At 42.9% G+C, this 22,091-nt stretch overlaps 1 protein-coding gene across 2 annotated transcripts; it reads right to left on the bottom strand.

Annotated features, from left to right (window-relative positions):
- Window positions 1-1,553: 1,553 nt before the first annotated feature.
- On the bottom strand, window positions 1,554-21,771 carry MAX (MYC associated factor X). Of its 2 annotated transcripts, none has more exons than XM_081903023.1 (4): window positions 21,499-21,771; window positions 11,442-11,548; window positions 4,931-5,061; window positions 1,554-2,821 (listed from the first exon to the last, which is right to left on the bottom strand). In XM_081903023.1, the coding sequence occupies exons 1-4, from the start codon at window positions 21,532-21,534 to the stop codon at window positions 2,634-2,636; spliced, it is 462 nt and encodes a 153-aa protein (XP_081759149.1). In that variant the 5' UTR covers window positions 21,535-21,771; the 3' UTR covers window positions 1,554-2,633. The 2 variants fall into 2 exon arrangements, with proteins under 2 accessions (XP_081759149.1, XP_081759150.1); XM_081903024.1 differs by having other exon boundaries at window positions 4,931-5,054; window positions 11,441-11,548; window positions 21,499-21,766.
- Window positions 21,772-22,091: the final 320 nt, after the last annotated feature.

The following is a 22,091-nucleotide window of genomic DNA, read 5'->3' as shown; positions in this document are numbered from 1 at the left end:
TCACAAGTTCCCCATCCCTGTTGCAAATGTGACAAAGGGCAACTGGCTGCTGTATAGGTAGCTTTGCACAATCAGCAATAGTGGGGTGGACTATAACCACAGCCATAAAGCAGCACTGATCTTTCTGTTTGGCTTGTCTTCTTACCATTCCTTAATGAAGAAAATTGTAACATATTTTCATTGCATGTCAAGATGGCTAAACTTACATGCAAGATGCTGTTGTCACAGGAACTTTTAAAATGGGATTGTCCCCATCTGCACTTTGAAAAAGTACAGCCTACTCTCTAGTGTAGCTTTTGGTCAGAGACTAGCCTGCATTCTAGGTTAGAACCTAAGGGACTTTTTGAGAGCCTTGAGTTCTACATGGTTTAAAGGGGGGGGGGGAGCTTAAAACCAAGTCAAGAGCGAGCCAGAGAATTCTGCCTGTAAAAAAAAACATTAACCTTCCTTGTATGGCTGAGGTCACAGGGCGTTAAAGCTGGTGTTCTGCTGATCTGATTGTTACAGATCAAGGCCAGTTTCCAGCTACCAATGAGTTGAGCTGCGAGAGGAAGTGCTTCCTGGATCCCTCTTCCTGCTTAACTATTGTTCCAGATGCCCCACCCCACCCCTCTTGCATACGCCATCAGTAGTGTGTGCAGAGGTGGCGACACTGCTGCCCTGCAGCCAAAAGCCTGTCACCTTCTGAATTTCAAGAGGTGAGAAACTGCTAGCACCCATTTTGTGGCTTTTAGAACTGCACCAACAAGCCAGATGCTGTGCCTCGTACAAAGCTTGTGTATGTCCAAAAACTGAGCAAAATCCTAGTGATGCCTCCTGCACTCCCTGTGCATGTGGGGCTGTTGCTGAGAGTGCTGCCGCCCAAGAGGAGGAAGCACCCAGGACCAGAAATGTTGCAATATTTCACACTGAAACTAAGAAGCAACTCTTGCCATTTCCTGTTACATATGTGTGTGTGTGACACAGGACCACTTTAGCCACCTGTTTGTTTTTCTATCAGCATCTTTCTACAAAGGTGTCTACTTGTTTGGCCCAAAGAACCATTCTGAGATAGCACCACTCACAAATAATACCTCCATCTTTCTTAATTGTAGAAAGATATTTCTCACCATTATGTGACAAGCTGCAACTGCATAGACGGAGATACATGCTGCCCTCAAAACAAAGGGAAACAACCATTCTCTCCCCACCCCATTGGTTTTAGGGTAGTATGTGCAATTGAAAACATGTAGCAGAGGCGATCTTTCTTATCCTACTAGAAGAGATATACCTGCAAAGCTCTTCCTTTATTTGATCAACTTACTAAAAGTACAGAAGCACTTTACAGTAACTCCCCTGTATCAGCATATCGGAGAAGTGCAAGATTTGGAGATCTTAAATAAATGTTGAGTTTGCCTGTGAAGCCTTGCTCATAATTCTATTTCAACAGGTTAAGCCTTTTCTCATGTGGGAATAGAAATTCTTCTGTCTCTAACGTCAGAAAACTGCAAGCAAAACTGCCAAGAGGCATACCCACCCCTATCGGTTTCCACAAAGACACCAGTACCACTCAAAAGGATAAAATACTTTTTTATTTATAGTCTTATAGTAAAGGGAAGCCTTAACTTGCAAGACAATTCTTGGGCAGTATGTACAACATACTTCAGTTCATGGAATAGACTCACACCTGGACAGAGACCAAGCTACACTTGTATACACTAAATTCAGAAAACGTCACAAACAAGAGTGGGAAGAAGACAAAAATATAAGGTCACACACACCGACACACACACACACGCACGCATATGCACACTCATGCACATGTGCGTGCACATGCACACATACACACAGTGGCCTTTGCTCACTCACAGCCTGTGCCCATTTAAGTCGTTATGGGGTAACTGGCCCATTTGCCAGAGGGCAGGAGGTCCACGCTTTGATGCAGTTATTAGTACCAAGTAACAAAGCTTGTGGTGTGTATTTACATTATAAAAGCTGGCTCTAATTCTGAGAAATTCATTAAGAGGGAAGAACTGATCATGGTATGAATCTGTAGCTTCACGTCACCAATGTCCGCAGCAAGAGGAGGAATCTGATCGGATTGAGTTTCCATAGTAGGAAATAAATACCAATTAATCACTTGCCAAAGTACAAAAAGGAAATCCATCTCCCTGCTTCACCCTGAATCCTGCACCATCCCTTCAGGAAACTAGGGACATGCACTCGCATGGATCTGCATGATTCCCTTCCCCCACCAAGATCCTTCAGGGGACATTTGGCTTTGTTGTCATAAATAAACATATTTTGATGAGACAGTGACTGGTACGGCACTAGTGAAAGGATGGAGGGGTCATTGTCACCACAGAGTCCAGGCAACCATAGACTCATGAGTTCATCGAATGGCCTGGGCATTCCTGACACTAGAACTTGCAGCCATGAGGCAGGACAAGACAAAACTACATCCTGCTCCAAGCTATGGCCGGTGTCTTCCAGAAGGTAAGCTGCCAAGCCAAGGGGTTGGGTTAACTCAAAAGGGGCCACATAGGGGCAAGGAACAGGGGAAGCTGCAGTCCGAGAGCCTCTACTAAAGAAAAAAAAGGAAAGTCCTTAAGCAGCCAGCGAGTGTCTAATGGCAGCGGGAACAGGGGCCTCTTCTAGCTGGCCTCCATACGAAGCTTCTTCCGGCTCTGTGGCTCTTCCAGCTCAGACTCTGAACTGGAGTCGGAGCCTCCATCAAAGGCGGAGATGGTACTGCCCTTGGGATTGGTGTAGAGGCTGTTGTCTGAAGAGGAATAGTTGGCCTGCAGCTGAGCACTTGACCTTGCCTTCTCCAGGGCACGAACTAAAAGGCAAGAACAAGCATATGGAAATAGGCTGGGGAAAAGTAGGCGTTGCACATAACATGAACATGCTCTCATGTTGGTGATCTTAACGCTTGGCTGACAGAATGTTATTGACTGGCATACTCTGCTTTTAAAAAACTAAATGTAGTTAAGGTAGTATAAACACAATTCTTAAAATCAAAATTAAAAAGAAAGATTCCCAAATAACTTTCAGTTCTGTAACTAAGATTGGTACCTCTAAAGATGTTAAGGCCCAAACTGGGGGAAGATTGAGAAAGTTTTGGAACTATACCACTTTTTCCTAAGGTCTGATTAAAAAAAAAGTCATAAGTTTGGGGAATATTATGTGAAATAAATTATATTTTTTCAGAAAGATTAGTGAAAGTATGTTAATTGCATTATGGGGAAATTCATATGTGTTCTTCCTCTCTTTTCTGTTTGTATCATAGGACTGAACCCAACTAAGTTCTACTCAGAGTAAATCCACTGAAATTAATGGATCTAAGTTAGCCATGTATAGTAATTCCAGTTTTTGCCATACTGTTGACAGCTCAGCCCATGGCCCATATGTGTGTCCTAGTCAGGACATTCTGGCACTTTAAGTCATCAATGCACAAGAGAGAGCCTTCTGGTTACACCCAGAATGTAGATATCTCTGTCTTGGGAAGTTCGGTTCCATTTTTTAAATTATTCTGCTGCCCATCAAAAACATTCATTTTTTTAGCAAGCTTTCAACTTGCCTGCAAATTAGCAATGGCTGTTGGTTCACTGGCTCTTTAATTGTTTGTCTGTTGCTCTCTTACTCAACTGTTTCCATAACTGAATTTTGATTGTATATTTAGTTTTAGTTATGTAAGCTGCCTTGTGTTTCCATTTGGAACAGGAGGTGGAGTAAAAAAAAAATCTAACAAATGCCTGCTGCACTCCGAAATGAACCAGTGTAGTTCAGTGCTAGACTATTAATCTTCCATCAATACACCTTTGCAATTAACTATTATTGGGTTGTTTTATGCCCCCTGTTCCCGGTGTCAGAAGCAGAGGTGCAGTGAAGCTGGGCTTTAAGGTTTGATAAATCCTGTGTGTGTGTGTGTGTATGTATGCACGCATGCACGCACGCACACACACACACACACACACACACACACACACACACACACACACCCAGCACTGTGAAACTTGTTACTTCTGCCTAATGGCAACCATTAGTCCTCCCTTGTGAGCAGCAACTTACGAGCTTTAAATATGTCGTAATTATTCGGCTTGAGAAAACTTTGTATGCTTCAAAACAGGAACATGCCACTCACTTACACTGTTCCATCAAACAATCCCACCATAATCACCATCCTGGCATAAACTGTACAGTGGTGCCTCGCAAGACGAAATTAATCCGTTCCGTGAGGCTCTTCGTATAGCGGTTTTTTCGTCTTGCGAAGCAAGCCCATTGACAGCTTAGCGGATTAGCGCTACAGCTGTCAAGCGGCTTCCAGCGATCAGCTGTTAAGCGGCTTATCAGCGGAACAGCTGATAAGCGGCTTAGCGGCTTAAGAAAAGGGCGAAAAAAGCGAAAAAAACCCGCGGGGGATGCAAGATTTTTTTCGTCTTGCGAAGCAACCCCATAGGGGAATTCGTTTTACGAAGCGCCTCCAAAACGGAAAACCCTTTCGTCTAGCGGGTTTTTCGTCTTGCGAGGCGTTCGTCTTGCGGGGCACCACTGTATATCTTAGGCAAGGGAGAAAGATTCCTCAGAGCAAACCCCAATCCTTGGGCTGTTTTGAATGACTGTATTCAATGGCTTCATTGCCAATGTGCAAAACTTTGGATCTTCTCACTCCAACCACAGCCTTACTTCATGGGTTCCTGATCACTGGACACCTTACAGCAGTCTCCCCCAACTTGGTTTCCTTCAGGCTTCTTGGACTAACTCCCATCAGCCCCAGCCAGCAAAGATATGACGGCTGGGAGTTGTAGACCAAGACATATTGAAGGCACCAGGTTGGGGGAGCTTCCCTGGCAGAGAAACACGGATAGCAGAGGGTTTTGTTGAGAGGTGGCACAGTATCCTTACTCATAAGATGGCATATGGAGTGCCCTAACGCAGCCTCACTCACCTTGCTGCTCCAGCAGGGCGTTCTGGCGCTTTAAGTCATCAATGTCCTGCTGGTGTGTGTGGTTTTTCCGACGCATGTACTGGATGTACTCTGTGGCTTTATCTAGGATTTGGGCCCGGGATGCCTGTTGCAATAGTAGGAAAAAACACACACCAGATAAAGTCCTAGTTCACGAAGGCAGCAAGTCTGATATTCCCTTCTGCAGGGAGGCTAGAAAACTGATTCCTCAACCCAGTCCACATTTGACTTAGGTTCAATCTTGAAGTCCATGTAATACTTGCAAAAAGTTCAGCACTAGAGAAAGCAACTTTGAGACTCAGAATATGTGAACTGTTTTCCAAACCCACTATACTGAGCTCCTGAATCAATTGTACTAATGACACCTGTTCCCAGTACTAAAGTAACAGCAGATGGAGCAATCAATGAAACTCCTACAGGGAGCTATAGACTTGGATCATTCCCCATGCCAGCAATTCTGCAAACAAATCCTTCTGCTCACAAGAACTCTTTCAGCAAAGTAGAGTCTTCCAACTGCTATTCAGTATCCACAGAACAATCTGCTGTTTTCCTCCATAGAGATAAAGCAACATGCAAATTATTCCCATATTATTGGCATTTGAGCATAATGTTCCCTGACCATCAAAACAGACACTCAGATCACTTAACAGCAAAATTCAACACTGTGCTACCAAATCTTTGCTCACATTGTGGGACCCCTTGTCCTCCATCCTCTGAATGGATCTAGAGGGTCCTCCCCCAGCCCCCAAAGAAGATTTTGGGGCATGTAGGTGGAAGGAGAGGAACAGGAACGGGAAGGCCCATTGCATGAGCAAAAGTCCTCTCTACTCTTGTATGGACACCACTGGATACCATCCTAAAACAATAACGCAGTGCTCTGCTGCACCTATACTTCTCCTGGCTTACGTTTTCGCTCAGCAACTGGGACTGCAAAATGCTGGCCATCTAACTCAGCAGCAGCCTGAAGCGATACAAGGCAATTGCTTACCTGCTCTCATAAGAACTCAGGTTCGTAAAATGTTCTTGGAAAGTTTTTCAAAGCTGCTTGTAGACTATATATGCATGTATATTTTTAATGCAGTACTCATATTTATACTGAAGTTACCGATTAGAAGACTCAAGTGGGATGAGAAATAAGAAAAAGGGCTGCTGATGGCTTCAACTGCAGACTGGAAAGAAAAGGAAGGAAGGAGAACCTAGTCTGAAGGCATTTTTGAGGGAAGGCTCTCTCCATTACTGGATGCTGCTGGATCAGACAAACCTGCTCTATGGAAGGTCAAGGAGGCAGGCTGTACTGTCCAAAGGACTGGTTGGAACTGCTTTGTTTTGATGGGCTTCAATTTCCCCTTGTAAGCAGGACTAAAATTATATCATGTGTGCTTTATCTGAAGATGTTTTATGAAAGACATCCTGGCTCTCATTAAAATATGTGAAGCTCAAACCTGAATAAGCAGCTATGACAGATTTTAGAGGGCCGGGGTCCCTTGCACAGAAAGTTGCATCTATTTTACGAGATTTGTATACTACTTAATCGTAATAACCTCTAAGTGGTCTACAGATCTGGACAGCAATACTTGAGCTCGGTTACGTATTCAGTAGCTTCACACTGCTCCTAAATGGAAGCAGCAAGGCTGGCAAAGCACACCCCCATCACCTGTAAAAAACTGTTTATTAAAGAAAGAAAACACAAAGCAGGCCTATTTTAAAGCATCATTGTTAGCTAAACAGCTGCATAACACAAAAACAATGCTGATATGCAGTTAGGTTTTAGTTTCATTTTCAAATTGCAAACATTTAAAGGAGGAGGATATTTGTGGTGGTGCAATAAGATGGCAAACAAGAGGCAATAATACACATATTTGTATTTAATTTTTGAATAGTCACTTTGTATTTGCCAACAGATATTCCTGTTTTTAACATTTTCTTCTGGTTTTTATAACAGGAACACACAGCTCTAAGCTAAAGAATAATGCAATCACAGAGAAACATAGTTAGGCAGGCATAAGCTCTGTGGTTTTTTGTTTTTTTTAAAAAAAGGTTTCATTTCTGATGTGGTAACAATGCCAACATCCTTTCTCAGTTTTAAAAAGGATCTGTTCTAAAAGGTTGAAAGTATTCTACATTGCCATCGTGGCTGGACAGTGTTGTATGCCAAAACAAAAACCACTAGTTCTATACTGTCCACATAACTTTGTTGTCAATTTAGCTATAGTCTACTTTTCAGAATTAAACCTGGTACTTGTCACTGTCAAACTAATTCCCCTCTGGAACTTTCATCGTGTGAGTTCTGTGAACAACCCTGCTTATATGTAGATCTTGCCCAGCTTCACTATGTTCTCATCCTGCCACTAAATGTACTGTCCCTCTCTACCAGTGCTCCAGGAACATTTGGTCGTACATGAATGTACCATAAAATGTGCAGCATATATAGACCCACATCTATCATTTTCTTTCTTAATATTTCCTGACACTGTGTATAACCTGGCAAAAGTTATGTCCCACTGAGTTTGGTGGACAAGTTAAGTGTGTCCTTAACCCTCTCATTAAAGTTAATGGGACTTGGAAATACCTTTTTTTACTGGAATTTGCCCATTTCTTCTTCTATTGATGGCTGCAGCATTTCTTCTGAATGCAATTAAGGTTGGGCAAGACAGTCTCTACAATTAGCAAATGAGAAACAGCAGCAAATATGTCACTTTTAGTAATTAATCCAAGTGACTCTACTTCCCCCAGCACCTGCATGCATCAACTTGGTACTTTATGGTTCATGGTCCCAGTATAAGGAAACATTTCTTCATTGTCCAGCCTGCCCTACTAAGTTAATTTTGCTTGCAAAAATGCCACTCTCCAAGCCAGTCAGAAGATCTTGGTTTGACTTTCACTATGTGTCTCTGTCTCATCCCCCGTATTGCAGAGGTGGGGTTGGGTGGTGGGGGACATACCAACTGTTGTAAATATGAAATTTTGATAATGCATATGAAGTGCTTTAAACACTTGAAAGCAATATGTAAATGTTATTTATTATTATTGCTACACAGTACAAATTTTAATGCAATTTACTTTTTAATTCTCAACATTGGGGGGACGGGACACTGCATGTGCCATTTTCTCATTTCTTTCTAATGAACTCCAGTTGTCAACATGAAAAGCATATTCTGCTATTGGTGTTTATGAATTCTAACCTGGGAGACAATAAGCTCCCATTATTGTTTATTTGATTGCTCTTAGCGTTTTGGAGGCAATTTGCCACAAGCTTATACAGCAGTGGCATATTTTCACTTAGTTCATAGCTGGTTTTCAGCTAACCTGGTTGCTGAATCTCCTGTTTGCTTCCAGATTGTCTATTAAACTTGAATTGCTTACATCTTCTACAGTAATCTGCTTTTTTGCTTTCTAAAAAATAAATGAATAGAAGTGTAATACAGGTTTTCATCAAATTGCATTCCAGTGAAGTATCCTCCCACTGGAATAAAGAAAGATTTAAACACAGACAGGCTCCCAGCCACAGAATATGGATTTGAGGGTTATTCATTTTAATGCAAAGTTTCAGAGCCTTGCCTTATTAGCAGCAAGAGCTTTTCTGCTCTTGAAAACAGAAGCTTGCCAAAAGCTAGGCTTCAGGTTCAACATAGTAGGCTGTCCTCAGCTAGAGACAGTCAACTCCTCTGCTCCTTCTTTGATCAGTGGTGGGACCTTTTTAAATTATATCTGTGTGTCAAGTTGAAACAGCAAAGGTGCAGACAGAAATCCATAATGTTAAACCCTGAACAGTTTATCAAAAGCAATGTAGGACCCCAAGCTAGACTTACTTTTAGAGGTTGGGTTAAGCTGGCAGGCAGACCATTAGCCCTTACTGAAATCTAACCAGGCCTTAAAATGATTATTTATGCCCAAATAGTTACACTAGACACCCACAGGGCTCCTTTGTTTCCCCCCTTCCCACACTGGAAATAGGCTTGAAAGAAGAATCCTATTGTGGTCAACAGTATAGGTTCCAACATATGTACAGTGTGAGAGATATTCCCTTCAACAGTTTATAGAATTTGCAAATAAACTCAAACCCCAAATGTTTAGTAGGCTTTGTACTAGAATGCGGATGTGCATTAGAAAATGCAGTCAGATGTTCATCAAATAAATTGTAACTAAATACCAGTGCTAGGGTGCAACAATAGGTTTACGTCATTTTTATGTATTAAACAGAAACTGGTGTTGACCCCATGCTGTCACTGCATCCCAGATACGCAGAACAATATAAGCATAATGGCTTTCAAATATTTTGAACTCCAATGGAGTTGACATCACCATAAAGAAACCCTGCCAATCAATCTCCCCAAACAGGGCATAAAATTCCAGGCGCTTTACTCAGAAGCTTGCACTAACCTCAAAGGAGAATTCAAAAAGCAGAAAAGCAGGCCACATATTTTAACTAACATTCATTTATTTATTATTTAGAAACATTTATAGGCCACTTTTATGAGTCAATGTCACAACAATTTAGGCTGTATACATGTCATACATTTGAAGCCACATGACTTTGAATCCCCAAAGAATGCTGGCAACTGTAGTTTGTTAAGGGTGCTGGGAATTGTAACTCTGGGGTGGTGGTGGTGTAAACTACAGTTCCCAGCAATTGGGCGGGGAACCCTGTACTTTAAATTTACAGTGTGTGCATAGCCTTATAGAGTAACACATTAAATACAGAAATGTATCCAACATTAGTCATACTTAAGAGTAAACCCACTGAAATTCACGAACATGACCAATAGGGCTGAGAGATGTCTGATTAAGCATTGCTATACACCATGGGTAGACAAACTAAGGCCCGGGGTCCGGATCCGGCCCAATCGCCTTCTAAATCCAGCCTGTGGATGGTCCGGGAATCAGCATGCTTTTACATGAGTAGAATGTGCCCTTTAATTTAAAATGAATCTGAGTTATTTGTGGGGCCTGACTGGTGTTTTTACATTAGTAGAATGCATGCTTTTATTTAAAATGCATCTCTGGGTTATTTGTGGGGCATAGGAATTAGTTCATTTCCCCCCAAAAAATATAGTCCGGCCCCCCACAAGGTCTGAGGGAAGGTCTGCTGAAAATGATTGCTGACCCCTGTGATACCCCAATATATCACAATGTCTGAAATACGGATGAAACTATGTAGAAGTGAACGGGGTAGTGTCCTGGGAACTGCTACTAACGGATACATTTAGTTACCTTTAACATACTATTGCAACTGTTATTTTATAGTACAAAGCAACAAGGGGCGGCAGACCTCATAAGAGAAGCAATGACAGGCTTCACAATTTCCCCCACATCACATTTTTTTACATAGCACGCACATGCATCGTGATTTGTGATATATTGCCAAGACCAATATTATGAAACTTTTAACATAATGTGGACTGCCAACCAATTTTGGACAATGTATCGATAAATCGCCCAGCCCTAACAACCAATGTAGACCAATTAATTTCAGTGGGTCTCCTCCAAGTAAAAGTTAAGTTGGATACTACAGGAAAATAATAAAATACCATAAAAACAGACTATACCACAGCATTAATAAAAACCTGAGTTCTGGCAGCTTTGCCTACATGACCTGAGTACTAAGTGGGTGTGTCTTGACAATGTCTAGGACAGTGTCATCAGAGGTGACTGCGCATAAAAAATGTTGCCTATCAAGCTCAGTACCTTGTACTGAGCTTCTGCAGAAAACCCTGCAGGTATTGTAACCACTGGTGATTAACAGAGCACAATTTCCTCATTCCTTTTTAGAACAGCCACTTTAGCACTAAGGAAAGCTAAAAGTTATCTGCTAGTATTATTTATTCATTACCTGCAAGTATAGAGAAGAAAGGCAAGGAAGTCAACCTTCACACCTTCTCTGCACACCTAGGGCAAATTCACACATAAACTCTACTCATGGGTGTTTGCTCCTTCTCAAGACTGAAGGATACCCGTCTCAACTGTTTGCCACAAGCCTAAACTGAAATTCTACATGCCAATATTTCTAAGTGCAAATTGAGGGGCGGTCATGTGCTCATGGCAAATAACTGAAAACACCCCTACAACAAAAGCAAATTTTCAATGCGGGTAAAGCAAACACAGATGACTAATCACAAGCTGAGATCCAATGAAATGTTCCTATATCACCCTCATCAAGGAAGAGCTGGATGGATCAGGAAGAAGCACCATCTCTCTTCAGGCCTGTGAAGCCACGTGGTAAAAGACTTTCCATTATTTAGAAACGCTTGATGGAAGGGTAAGTTACTTCTCACAACAATATTTCATCTTCATTTTACTATTAGCTTTCTGAAGCAGCAGAAACATTTCTATATGCAAATTCTTTGGGACCTTCGCAGAAGTACCTTCTAAACTGTATTGGCACTGGCTCCTTCCTGCTCAGAAACTTAAGGCAAAATGGGACTGGGATGCAATTCTTTTGTGATTAACAGACAGAACCCAGGGGAAGATCATCACTTCTCTCAATAAACTCACCTTCTCTCCCTGAAGTGATGGCACAGAGTCCCGCAGGCTGTGGAAACTGTCCTTTATGTGGTCCCTACGTTTGCGCTCCAGTGCATTGTGGTGAGCACGTTTGTCAGCCTAGGACAGACAAAACAGAGAACAAGTATTAGAATCATCACTGTCCCAATGGGCAACAAGGCATGTGGCTGCCGCTGAACACCAGCCCCCTAGATTACTGTGACAGAACAAAAAGGAATGCTCTTTTGAATCAAAACTCTGCTAAGAGAGGGAAAGAAACAAAGGGTCAGCAAAAGGAGCATTCAAGGCTGTTCAAGTCCAGAGCAAGCACACAAAACAAGTATGATTAGTAAAGAGGAGGGTGGGCTTTTGCCCTGCAGCAAGTTCCTTGATCAAACTCATCTGCACATGATTGTTCAGAAAGACTTTTGTGACACCTCCTGGACTAGAGATTATCTGTCCCCAAAGAGAGCACTAAGATTTCAAAATATGCTCCATGATTTGCTAAGGATGGGAGTCAGAAGACCATTCCCAGTAACAAGAATTTCTGGGGACTGCACTACAGAGAGACTTCAAGTGCAATTGCCAAAGCACTGCAGGAAACATGGAATATCACCTTATCTGTTCATAGTAAAAAAGAAAAGATAGGACTACTTTGTTTCACTATAGCACCGCAGCTGAACATTTAAAATTCAATGCCGTTCAAAATCCAAAGCTAGGTCCTTGATTGAAGAAACTTACTTCAACACCTGGATTATTTTTATGTAGGAGCTCCATGGTGATAGAATGCCATTCAAATTTCATAGTAGAAGCAGCCGAAGGATGTGAACACGGCTGCAACTCTATCAAAGACTGCTCAGAAGATTTATGGGAGAAAATATATTTCCAGAGTAGCACCACCACCTTGACACATGCAAGATCAGCTACCCTAGTCCTCAACTCCCACCATGTACCTAGGACTCACTTATTACAACCCAGATCCAATAAGTCCCAATAGCCATTCTCTACCATAAAATAGAAGATCATTGTCATTAGGCCCTTTGAAGTGAACCGTTTGTCAAAAAACACCCCCAAACCCCACCCTTCTTTCCTATCCCTCACCAGAATGGACACCACACCACTAATGGTCTATGCCATTTAAAGTCAAATATAGTGCAACAGAAGATGCTGCTTTTAAGTATCACACCTGAATTTATCATTAAAATCTCACACTTTTAAGTCATTTTTTTCCTTCAGGAAAAAGACTCATTTCTGTTTAATTTAATCCCTCTCTAATTATGAAGACCGATCGCAGAAAAATATGGTGTGTTGGGAAATGCAGTGTTTTCACAGTGTGCTTTTCGGATAGCTTTTTGAAGCAGCTTTAAAATACATTTAAAGTATTTCTGAGGCACATCACATTTACGCCCTCTCTGGCTTCCTCTTCCTCTTTTCTGGACTGACTGATACCTTTTGTTCTCAATGCCTTTTAAAGGCAATTCCGGTGGCACACTGAACTCAAACTATGATTAATGAAACCCCACCTTTCAAATGTCAAGGCAGTCTCCAGTCACACAGGTTTGGCAATGATCCTACACCCAGCTCCAGACGCAGAAATTGTCTGCCAGATGTAAACAGGCACTCTGGGTGTGGCTGGACCCCAAATCCAAAGCACAAAGAACTTATTTCTGTCTGTCATAGTTCCCTTTAGGTCACCTTGTTAGAGGAAGAGCTTGACTAACAAGGAGTGGTCCAATCTTTTCCTCTGACACAGGTCACACTACAAGGTTCAGAACTTTGTGGTGGCAAAGTAGGAGACACACAGATCACTTGGATCTGCCAGACAGTTACTACTTTAAAAAGGAAAGGAAAAACAAGTTCGAGGGATACCGATGATATTTGTTGTCAGCCCATCTACAGTTATTAAGCTGTGTGATCAAGAGTGCAAGTGGCAAGCTAGCTAAGTTCACATACACTATCTTCAGAGATCTCAAGCCAAGAACTGGCCAGCAGCAAAATACTTCAAGGTTAGCCAAAGAAGAAAGTGACTCAAATCATACCAACACGTAGAAAGAAAGAAAAATCATCATCCTGAAAAAGGACTAGGACCCAAACTCACTAGTGTCCTATAGTGTTACTTAGGGCCATGCCAGAAAAGAAAATGTGCAGTTTAGTTAAGGTATTGAGTAATGTGAAAAAACACACCAAATTGTAAATGTAAGTCCCTATGTTAATAATGTACCAAATGATGCAATTTAAGGAGATGATCTTCCATAGCTTCTAGCTTTGTAGGCATTCAAAAAGTTAATGCAAAGCAGTTGCATATGTATAAAGTGCTGCCCAAATGACTTTAAGGAGATCAGGAAAGTAGAGGAAACTAGAAGAGCCCCAAATCTGCTCACACTAGTTGCCAAGTGGCTGCACTGGTCTCTAAGATTACATAAGAAGCCATGAATATGACCATGGTAAAAATAGGGTAAAGAAAAATATACTGGTGATATTATCTGTATCCAGAGAAATAAAATAGAGAAGGTATAACTCTACCTGACACACTGCACTGTAGTCAAGTTACCACAGAATGACCGAAGTGCTAGTTGCAGACACTTTCCCATACAGAGTTAATTTTGAGGTATAATGATTACTGGTCGCATCTATAACACCACTTTCTTGCAACCAGTTCAGCAAATAGCCACAGATTCTTCCCATGGACCACAGTAGTTGTAACTATTTCCAGTTACCCTTTAATACTTGGCCATGTGTGTGCTTATAATAAGAATCTACTTCAGTGTAAAAGCTAGGATTTTATTTATTTTAAAGAATTTTATAGAAGCCTAAATGAATAGACATAAAAAAGGTTGCAAAATAGCTGGAGAGTGCCCAACAAATATGTCATAAACAAATATGATAGAAGGCCACTGCCTGATTGTCCACAGTTCATGGGGTAGTACTGTTAAAATTATTAGTGCCACTAACAAATGTTAATGCCAGTCACAGCAGCGCCGAGATATTCTAAAATTTATGTTATCACATGTCCATTCAGGCAATTTTATTGCATGCTGAGCAGTGTTAGAAATTAAGCAGGTGCATTTTGTTACTGGTGCAGGTCCAATTGTGACCATGTGGAGATCTCCAGATGCCAGGTTGGTGACTGACATCTCCATCTGGTTGGCCTCTCCAGCTTTCTCAAGCAGGTAAGCAAAAGAGCTTATTTATTGCATTTACATCCCACCTTTTTCTCCAAGGAGTACATGATTCACCCCTCTCATCAATTCATCCCTACAAAAACCCTGTGAGAATCATAGAATTGTAGAGTTGGAAGCGATCCTGAGAATAATCTAGTCCAACCCCCTGCAATGCAGGAATAAACAGCGGTCCCATATGGGGATCAAACCTGCAACTCTGGTATTATCAGCACCATCCTCTAACCAACTGGTGAGGTAGGTTAGGAGGCTGTGAGTGGTCCAAGGTTACATAGTGAGCTTTACAATTGAGTGGCGATTTGAACCCTGATCTCCCAGGTCCTAGTCCGACATTCCAACCATTGCACCTAGGGTACTTCTACTATGGGGCAGCTATATAAATTAAGTAGGTAAATAAATATGCAAAATGTCACTTAGAGGAGGATCCGAAATATTTTTCTTGAAGCTTGAATTTGTTTTATTCTGGATTGTTGTATTTGATGTTTTAGTGTGCTGTAAACTGCTTTGAGATTTTTTCTTTCAAATATAAAGCAGTATAGAAATGAAATGAAGAAGAAATTCCCGGGGGGGGGGGGAATGGTGCCTAGACATTGAGTTGTGGCGACTGTAACCTAAGTTTAATGTGCCATCTGGCTTATATATGTGAGTTTCTAACACTGATGCTGATCTCAAAAGCCAGTTCAACTAGCCAATTTCACCAAGCAGGTATGTATTGCCATATTTAGGAGTGTTATAATAATTTAAAGGCAAACTATAAAAACATTGACCATTGAAAATATAACCCTGCTCCCCGTTTCATAGCTGGTACATTTCATTGTTAGTTCTAGGGAACTCTAAGGAACCTAGAAAACCAAGGTAATGCAGGTGAGCTATGCTTTTTCTATTAAGAGAAGCCCAATATCACAACTACGGCCAAGGTGACACAGATACCATTGGTTGTGATATGCTAAACATCACGTTTCCTCAAATCGCTTCGTAACAACGGGCCCAGTTAACAGTGGATATAGCACCTGGCCCTACTGTAACGTATTACTGGCAATAATTCAAAGCAAGTGAATTGCATTTAGGAAAGACTGCCAAATCTAATCCAATGAGTTCTGGTTGGCACATGCCAGACTAAATGCCGAATAAGGATAGCAAGAAAACACTAGCCTCCATTCATCAGAGTACGGTGGCCCACTGCCATGCCACTCTCCATTACTACCTCATCAGCTACTTTCAAAACCATTGGACTGTCCAGGAAAATATCAGCTCCTGGCAAGGAAAGAGGGCTGAGAAGAGGGAGGAAACCAATATCCTTCTGTCTTAATAGAGTCTGACAGTTAGAACTGTGTGTAATGTACATGAACTCATGGATATGAACCCATTCAAACCAGAAAAGAAACAGTGGAATTTAGCTCTGAAAACCCAATCTTGGTTTTATAACTTGCCAGGAGTCAGGCAGCTGAATATAAAGGAGGGATCTTAGTCTTTTATTCAGGTAGGTATGTTAAGACATATCATGAATTTGACAGCAACTAGGCCTACATTGAACCAAATGCTGGGGAAAGTCCTTTGAAATCTAGCCCTAATGCTGCACATTGAAGGCTCCGTCTTTGGCAGCTGAAAATATGTATTTATCATATCACAATGGGCATTTGGTAGCCTCGCAACATTCTGCTTTATCTCAACCTGAAGAGACAGTTCTCTAAAGAAGCAACTCTTATAGCATCCACAGCAGCACAATAGGCTTTGAACCACATGTGACAATTGTGGCACACAGTAATTTTACCCTAGTCTTCCAAGTACACAAGACTCAAACCATGGGTAGGCAAACTAAGGCCCAGGGGCCGGATCCGGCCCAATTGCCTTCTAAATCCGGCCCGCAGACAGTCCGGGGATCAGCGTGTTTTTACATGAGTAGAATGTGTCCTTGTATTTAAAATGCAGCTCTGGGTTATTTGTGAGGCATAGGAATTCATTCATATTTTTTTTTCCAAAATATAGTCCGGCTCCCCACAATGTCTGAGGGACAGTGGACCGGCCTCCTGCTGAAAAAGTTTGTTGGCCCCTGCATCAAACAGTCACCCATCCAAAAACTTAACAGATTAACATAGCAAGCTGGATGTGACTTCAGTTTGTATTCCATATTGCCCTAAAACAGAACTCTTTGGTCTTTACAACAGGGTGGGCTAGCCTATGGCCTTTGAGATGTTGTTTAAGTCCAACCCACATCAGCCAGAGCAATCGTAACCAATGCTCAGGAATGATGGGAGAGGAGATACTGTGCAACAACAGTGGAGGTCTACTTCTGCTTTCTAGTGCCCCAATTACCCCCATAAAATATAAAATGCTAGAGGCAATATAGGTAGCCACTAGGGCTGGGCGATGTATCAATACATGGTCCAAAATCAGTTCAAAGTACAGTGGTGCCTCGCAAGACGAAAAGAATCCGTTCCGCGATTCTCTTCGTCTAGCGGTTTTTTCGTCTAGCGAAGCAAGCCCATTGACACCTTAGCGGATTAGCGCTACAGCTGTCAAGCGGCTTCCAGCGATCAGCTGTTAAGCGGCTTATCAGCGGAACAGCTGATAAGCGGCTTAGCGGCTTAAGAAAAGGGCGGAAAAAGCGGAAAAAAACCGCGGGGGGGAATGCAAGATTTTTTTCGTCTTGCGAAGCAACCCCATAGGGGAATTCGTTTTACGAAGCGCCTCCAAAACGGAAAACCCTTTCGTCTAGCGGGTTTTTCGTCTTGCGAGGCGTTCGTCTTGCGGGGCACCACTGTACTCAGATAATGCAGGCAAAGCTGCAAGAACTCAGGTTTTTTTGAATGCTGTGGTATAGTCAGTTTTTTATGGTATTTTATTATTTCACTGTTGCATCCAACTTAACTTTTACTTAGAGTAGCCCCACTGAAATTAATTGGCCTAAGTTGATCACTAGGGCTAGGCAATGCATCAATAAATTGTCCAAAATTGGTTGGAAGTCCACATTGTGGTAATAGTTTCATAATATTCGGCATGGTGATATATCACAAATTATGATGTGTGCATGTGCTCCTGCAGCCAATCAGAAGCAGCGTAAGCCCTGCCAGTTGGCCGGGTTCCAAAAGAACGTTCGCAAACCGGAACAATCACTTTCAGGTTTGCGGCACTTGGGAGCCAAAATGCCTGAGTCCCAGGGTGTTTGGGATCCAAGGTACAACTGTACTATAAAATAACAGTTGTAACAATGTTAAAAGTAAATAAAAATGTATCTGTTTTAGACTCCTGAGTAGTAGCAGTTGCCAGAGCATTAACCCATTCACCTCTACAATAGTTCAGTCCTTATTTCAGACATCGCTCAGCCCTACTAGCAACTGAAAGCATGATGTTTCTCAGAAACTTGACTTTTTGGGACAATATCCCCAAATTTCTATATGGAATGGCAGCCACAAGCCTATGCTCATCTCACGCAATTGGCAAATATTTAGTACTCTCCTTCACATACTGGCATTCACCAATACAACAGAGAAGTGCCTTTGAATTTGTAGTCATCACAAATTAAATTATGTAGCTATGTTACAAAACTCAAATAAAAGTTGTTCTCCTAAAATATAATGAGTAATCCAAGAACACTGAGTGAATTCTATCATGGTGCTCACCCACCATAAGAATCAAAAGGAGGTTCAGCATCTCACAGGAACATTGCTGCCATATACCAAGTTAGACCATTGTTCCATCTAACTCAGTATTGTCTATACTGACTGGCAGTGGCTCCCCAGTATTTCAGAGAGTGGTCTAAACCATTCCTACATGGTGATGCTGGGGATTGAACCTGGAACACTCTGCATGTAAAGTGCATTCTCTACTCCTAAGCTACAGCCTCTTTCCCCTCAAAAAATGTGCCACAGTTAGAAAGTCGATTTGCAAAAATGGGAGGACTTGAAACAAAACAATCCAACTACAGGTAGCCGGAAGGGTTCCAGCACACACACCACACCATAAACGCAACACACATCATTGAGGTATATGAAGTGCTTTTAATGCAAGAGAAGTGCTACCTGTTAGTTGCTCCCCCCCCAACACAACTGGTTTCTCAACACCTGCAACTGCACATTGCGAACATGAATTTGCCAGAATAAAACAAAATAGACATTTTCATTAATGATCAATAAATTTAATGTAACTATTCACACAAAATTTGGAAAACATAATGCTGATTTTTCTCACCTAGTCAGCTTTAGTCAACTTCCTAGCAGCTCTCTGTGAAACATCACCCACTGGCCTTCAACCCGGTCATATTTTAAAGAAAATGTCAATAGCTTAAAATTCTTCTGGAGACCTACTGTTCCTAGGAATACCCACCAGAAAGTAAGTAGAAATAATTTTGCTTCTTTCTTTAGCTACATGAATTTCAGTGGTTGCATATTTCACCATGGAAACAGAATTCTTTTTCTAAGGTTTTCCTGTTTAGCACAACAAGGAGGAAAAGCGTCTTACACTTTGATTTGTTAAACTGAGTAAATATTAACCTGGACCTCTGTACATTCTCTAAAGCCAGGCAATTTGAACTGGACAGGCATGTACAACAGCAACTAAGTTAGTTTTTCTCAAGGTGGGTCAGTATTTATTATTAAAAACCAGATTTTATATAACATCCTTTAAAATGGAATCCTAATTTAATACAAATGTTAAGCTCTACACTTACAATCTCTTAAAACTAAATCATGGCAATCTCTTAAACATATTTACTGTTAAAAAGAATGCTTTTCTATTTAAAGATGCATAGAAGAATACATACAAGGGGAAATATGTATTTTGGCAAAAAAACAAAGAAACCTGATACCAATCAATATAAATACATGATTTTTTTTGTGGCATACTAAGGGGCACAGGTTTGTATGGTTCCAGCATAGGAGTTACTCCTGTTTGTGGAAGGAACTGAGATTTACTGGATGCTCCTGCTGGAAGGTGGGGTCACAAAGCCCCATCCCACTCTGGAGGAGCTTTTCAGGGGAACAGAGGAAGTTGCAGGAAGTAAGAGCCTCCCCATCCTTCTTCTAATGGGAGTTTTCAAATTATTGATATTTTTGACAATCAGCATGGACATTCACTTTTTAGTGAAGTCTCCTTTTCCCTCAATAACTAATGTTTTATGGAGCAGGTGCAAATTTGCAGCCAACCTGCACTGCATGGTTGAAGGTTTTGGATTATACTGCTGGTTTGTATAAAAGCTGTGTTTAGCTGCAGGCCAATATGCTTTGCTAAAGAAACTAGTCAGTATGTATGCATGTGCAGTAGACATGTGGTTTTCAAATAGGAAACTTGACTTAACTTTGACATTTTTTCTTTACACTTTAATTAGAAATCAATCCACCCTTTTCCTAAAATGCTGACTATACATTAAACACTTGTCTCCTTTGCACTTTTATCCACACTCAACCAAGCGAAGTTACTTAATTAAATTCTTATAGAGGCTGTAGTATACCAGCATCCACAAGTTTCTGGTGCTACAATACACTACAAGAAACTTTCCAACAAGCAAAGGCAATGCAGAAAAACCCTATTACTGGCTATTCTGCATGGTCACAAACAAAGCTGTGCATCATAGTGTAGATTTCAAGAATAAGAAGGCTTTAAACCTGAAATTCGCTTTTACTATAAATTGCTAGGGATGCTAGAAAGCACATCCAAGTAGCATACACACACACATATAAAAATTAAATATTCAACAACTGAGTCAGAGTAAGCTGCTTTGTGGAAGTTTTCTGTAGAGGCCAGCATTTCCACTATAATCCACTAAGGAGATTAAACACCAAAATAAGAGAATTCCCAGTTTCTCGCTCATTAAATCCCCTGGCAGCAGCAGCAGCAGGAGGGGGGCTCTTCCACAACCCTCTTGGAACCTTCAGCATGCAGCATCCTGCAAGCAGAAAACCCTTCGAAGCCCCAAAGAGGCCTTTCAAAGACAGTGCACTTTGCTGCCCTGAAAGATAAGGCTACAGACCAGGGATATACATTTTAAAACACCCACCCCCGATTGTGGATGTCTTTTCTCTGAATCCCCTGCTCCTCCAGACAGCGTGTCTTCGTCTCTTCCAGACTCCCAAGGAAATAAATAGTGCTATATGGTTTCAGCCAATGTAGGCAATTCCCCTCTGCAGTATATGATTCCATCACATGCCTGGCCTGAGAGGCGGGATGCAGCTCAAGGGTGAAACTGCCAGGGCTCCCATCACAGCCAACCCTCCTCACCCCACTGCAAAATTGTGGTTTCGGCCTTTGCTGCGAACCATCTATATTCAACACGACAATGGCTGCTCCCTGGCCCAGATTTTCGACTCTCCACTCTTGGCCTTCAGCCCACAGTCGCCCCCCTCCAAAAAACCTCTGAGCACCTCGTCCTTTGCTTCCCCCTCTAATCCCTTCGCCTCCCCCCACCTCCAACCACCACCATCACTACCCAGCCAAGCTGCACGAGGCCTAGATAAAAGTCTCCTCCCCTGGAGCCCAGCCCGGGAGCAGCTCCAGCCTCGCCACCGCCACAATCTCTCCCAAACAGGTGTCTGTCTGTCTCTCCGACCCCAGACGCAGCCGCCCCCCGCCCCTCTTCCTCCCCCTTCAGGCGAGACTGCGGGCCAGGACGAGGCGCCTGCCAGCAACACACACAAACACTCCTGCTCCTCCCCCTCCCCGCCAACCCGGGCAGGGGCTCCGGCCGCCGGGCCCCTCTCTCTGCCTGAGGAGCCGGGTGGGGGCCGGGAAGCGAGGCCTGTGAAGAGATAAGCACCGGGGGCTGAGACCTCGGCTTCTCTCCCTGCAATGAGAGACACACAGACGGGCAGAGAGAGAGAGAGAGAGACTCTGTCGGCGCGCCGACTCCGAGCAAAGGCCGGGAAGGGGAGCGGGGAAGAAGCGCCGCGAGAGACTCACGTCGCTCTCCACCTCGATGTCATCGTTGTCGCTCATGCTGCCGATGGTGCTGCCGTCGCCCGGCCGAGCGGCTCGGGGGCTTCCCTGGCGCGCGCTGCGGGCCCAGCCGCCGAGAGCGACGAAAACAGCCCCCGCGCAGCGCAGCCAGAGCAACAGCGGCGGAAACAGCGGCGGCAGCAGCAGCGGCAGCCTCCGCCTCCACCGTCGTCGTCTTCTTCGTCGTCGTCGTCTCCGTCTCCTCCTCCTCCTCTAGCATCAACGGCACACGCACCTCGTACTGCACGTGACTGGCTGACCCCGCGCCGTCGGCTCGCCCTCACGACGTCGCCTCCTCCCCGCAAAGCATGCTGGGGGATGGAGTGCGCCGCGGCGTACTGCGCCGCAGACGCCGCGCAGCTCCGAACTATACTTCCCGGAAGCCTCTAAGCAGCGGAGGGCCTTTGAGGTCACATCATGCGCTTGCGCAGTGCCTACAGAAGTGCATTGTGGAGGTCGTAGTCCTCAGCAAAAGAGGAAGGACTCTGCTTCCCGGCAGCCTAAGGAGGGGACACGTGGATGGGAGGAAAGCGAGCACGATCTATTTAAGCATCATC

Source organism: Podarcis melisellensis, assembly GCF_964234715.1.
Source record: "Podarcis melisellensis genome assembly, chromosome: 1".
NCBI lineage: Eukaryota > Metazoa > Chordata > Lepidosauria > Squamata > Lacertidae > Podarcis > Podarcis melisellensis.
Note: the sequence above shows the minus strand (reverse complement) of the source record. Positions and strands in the feature narration are given on the sequence as shown.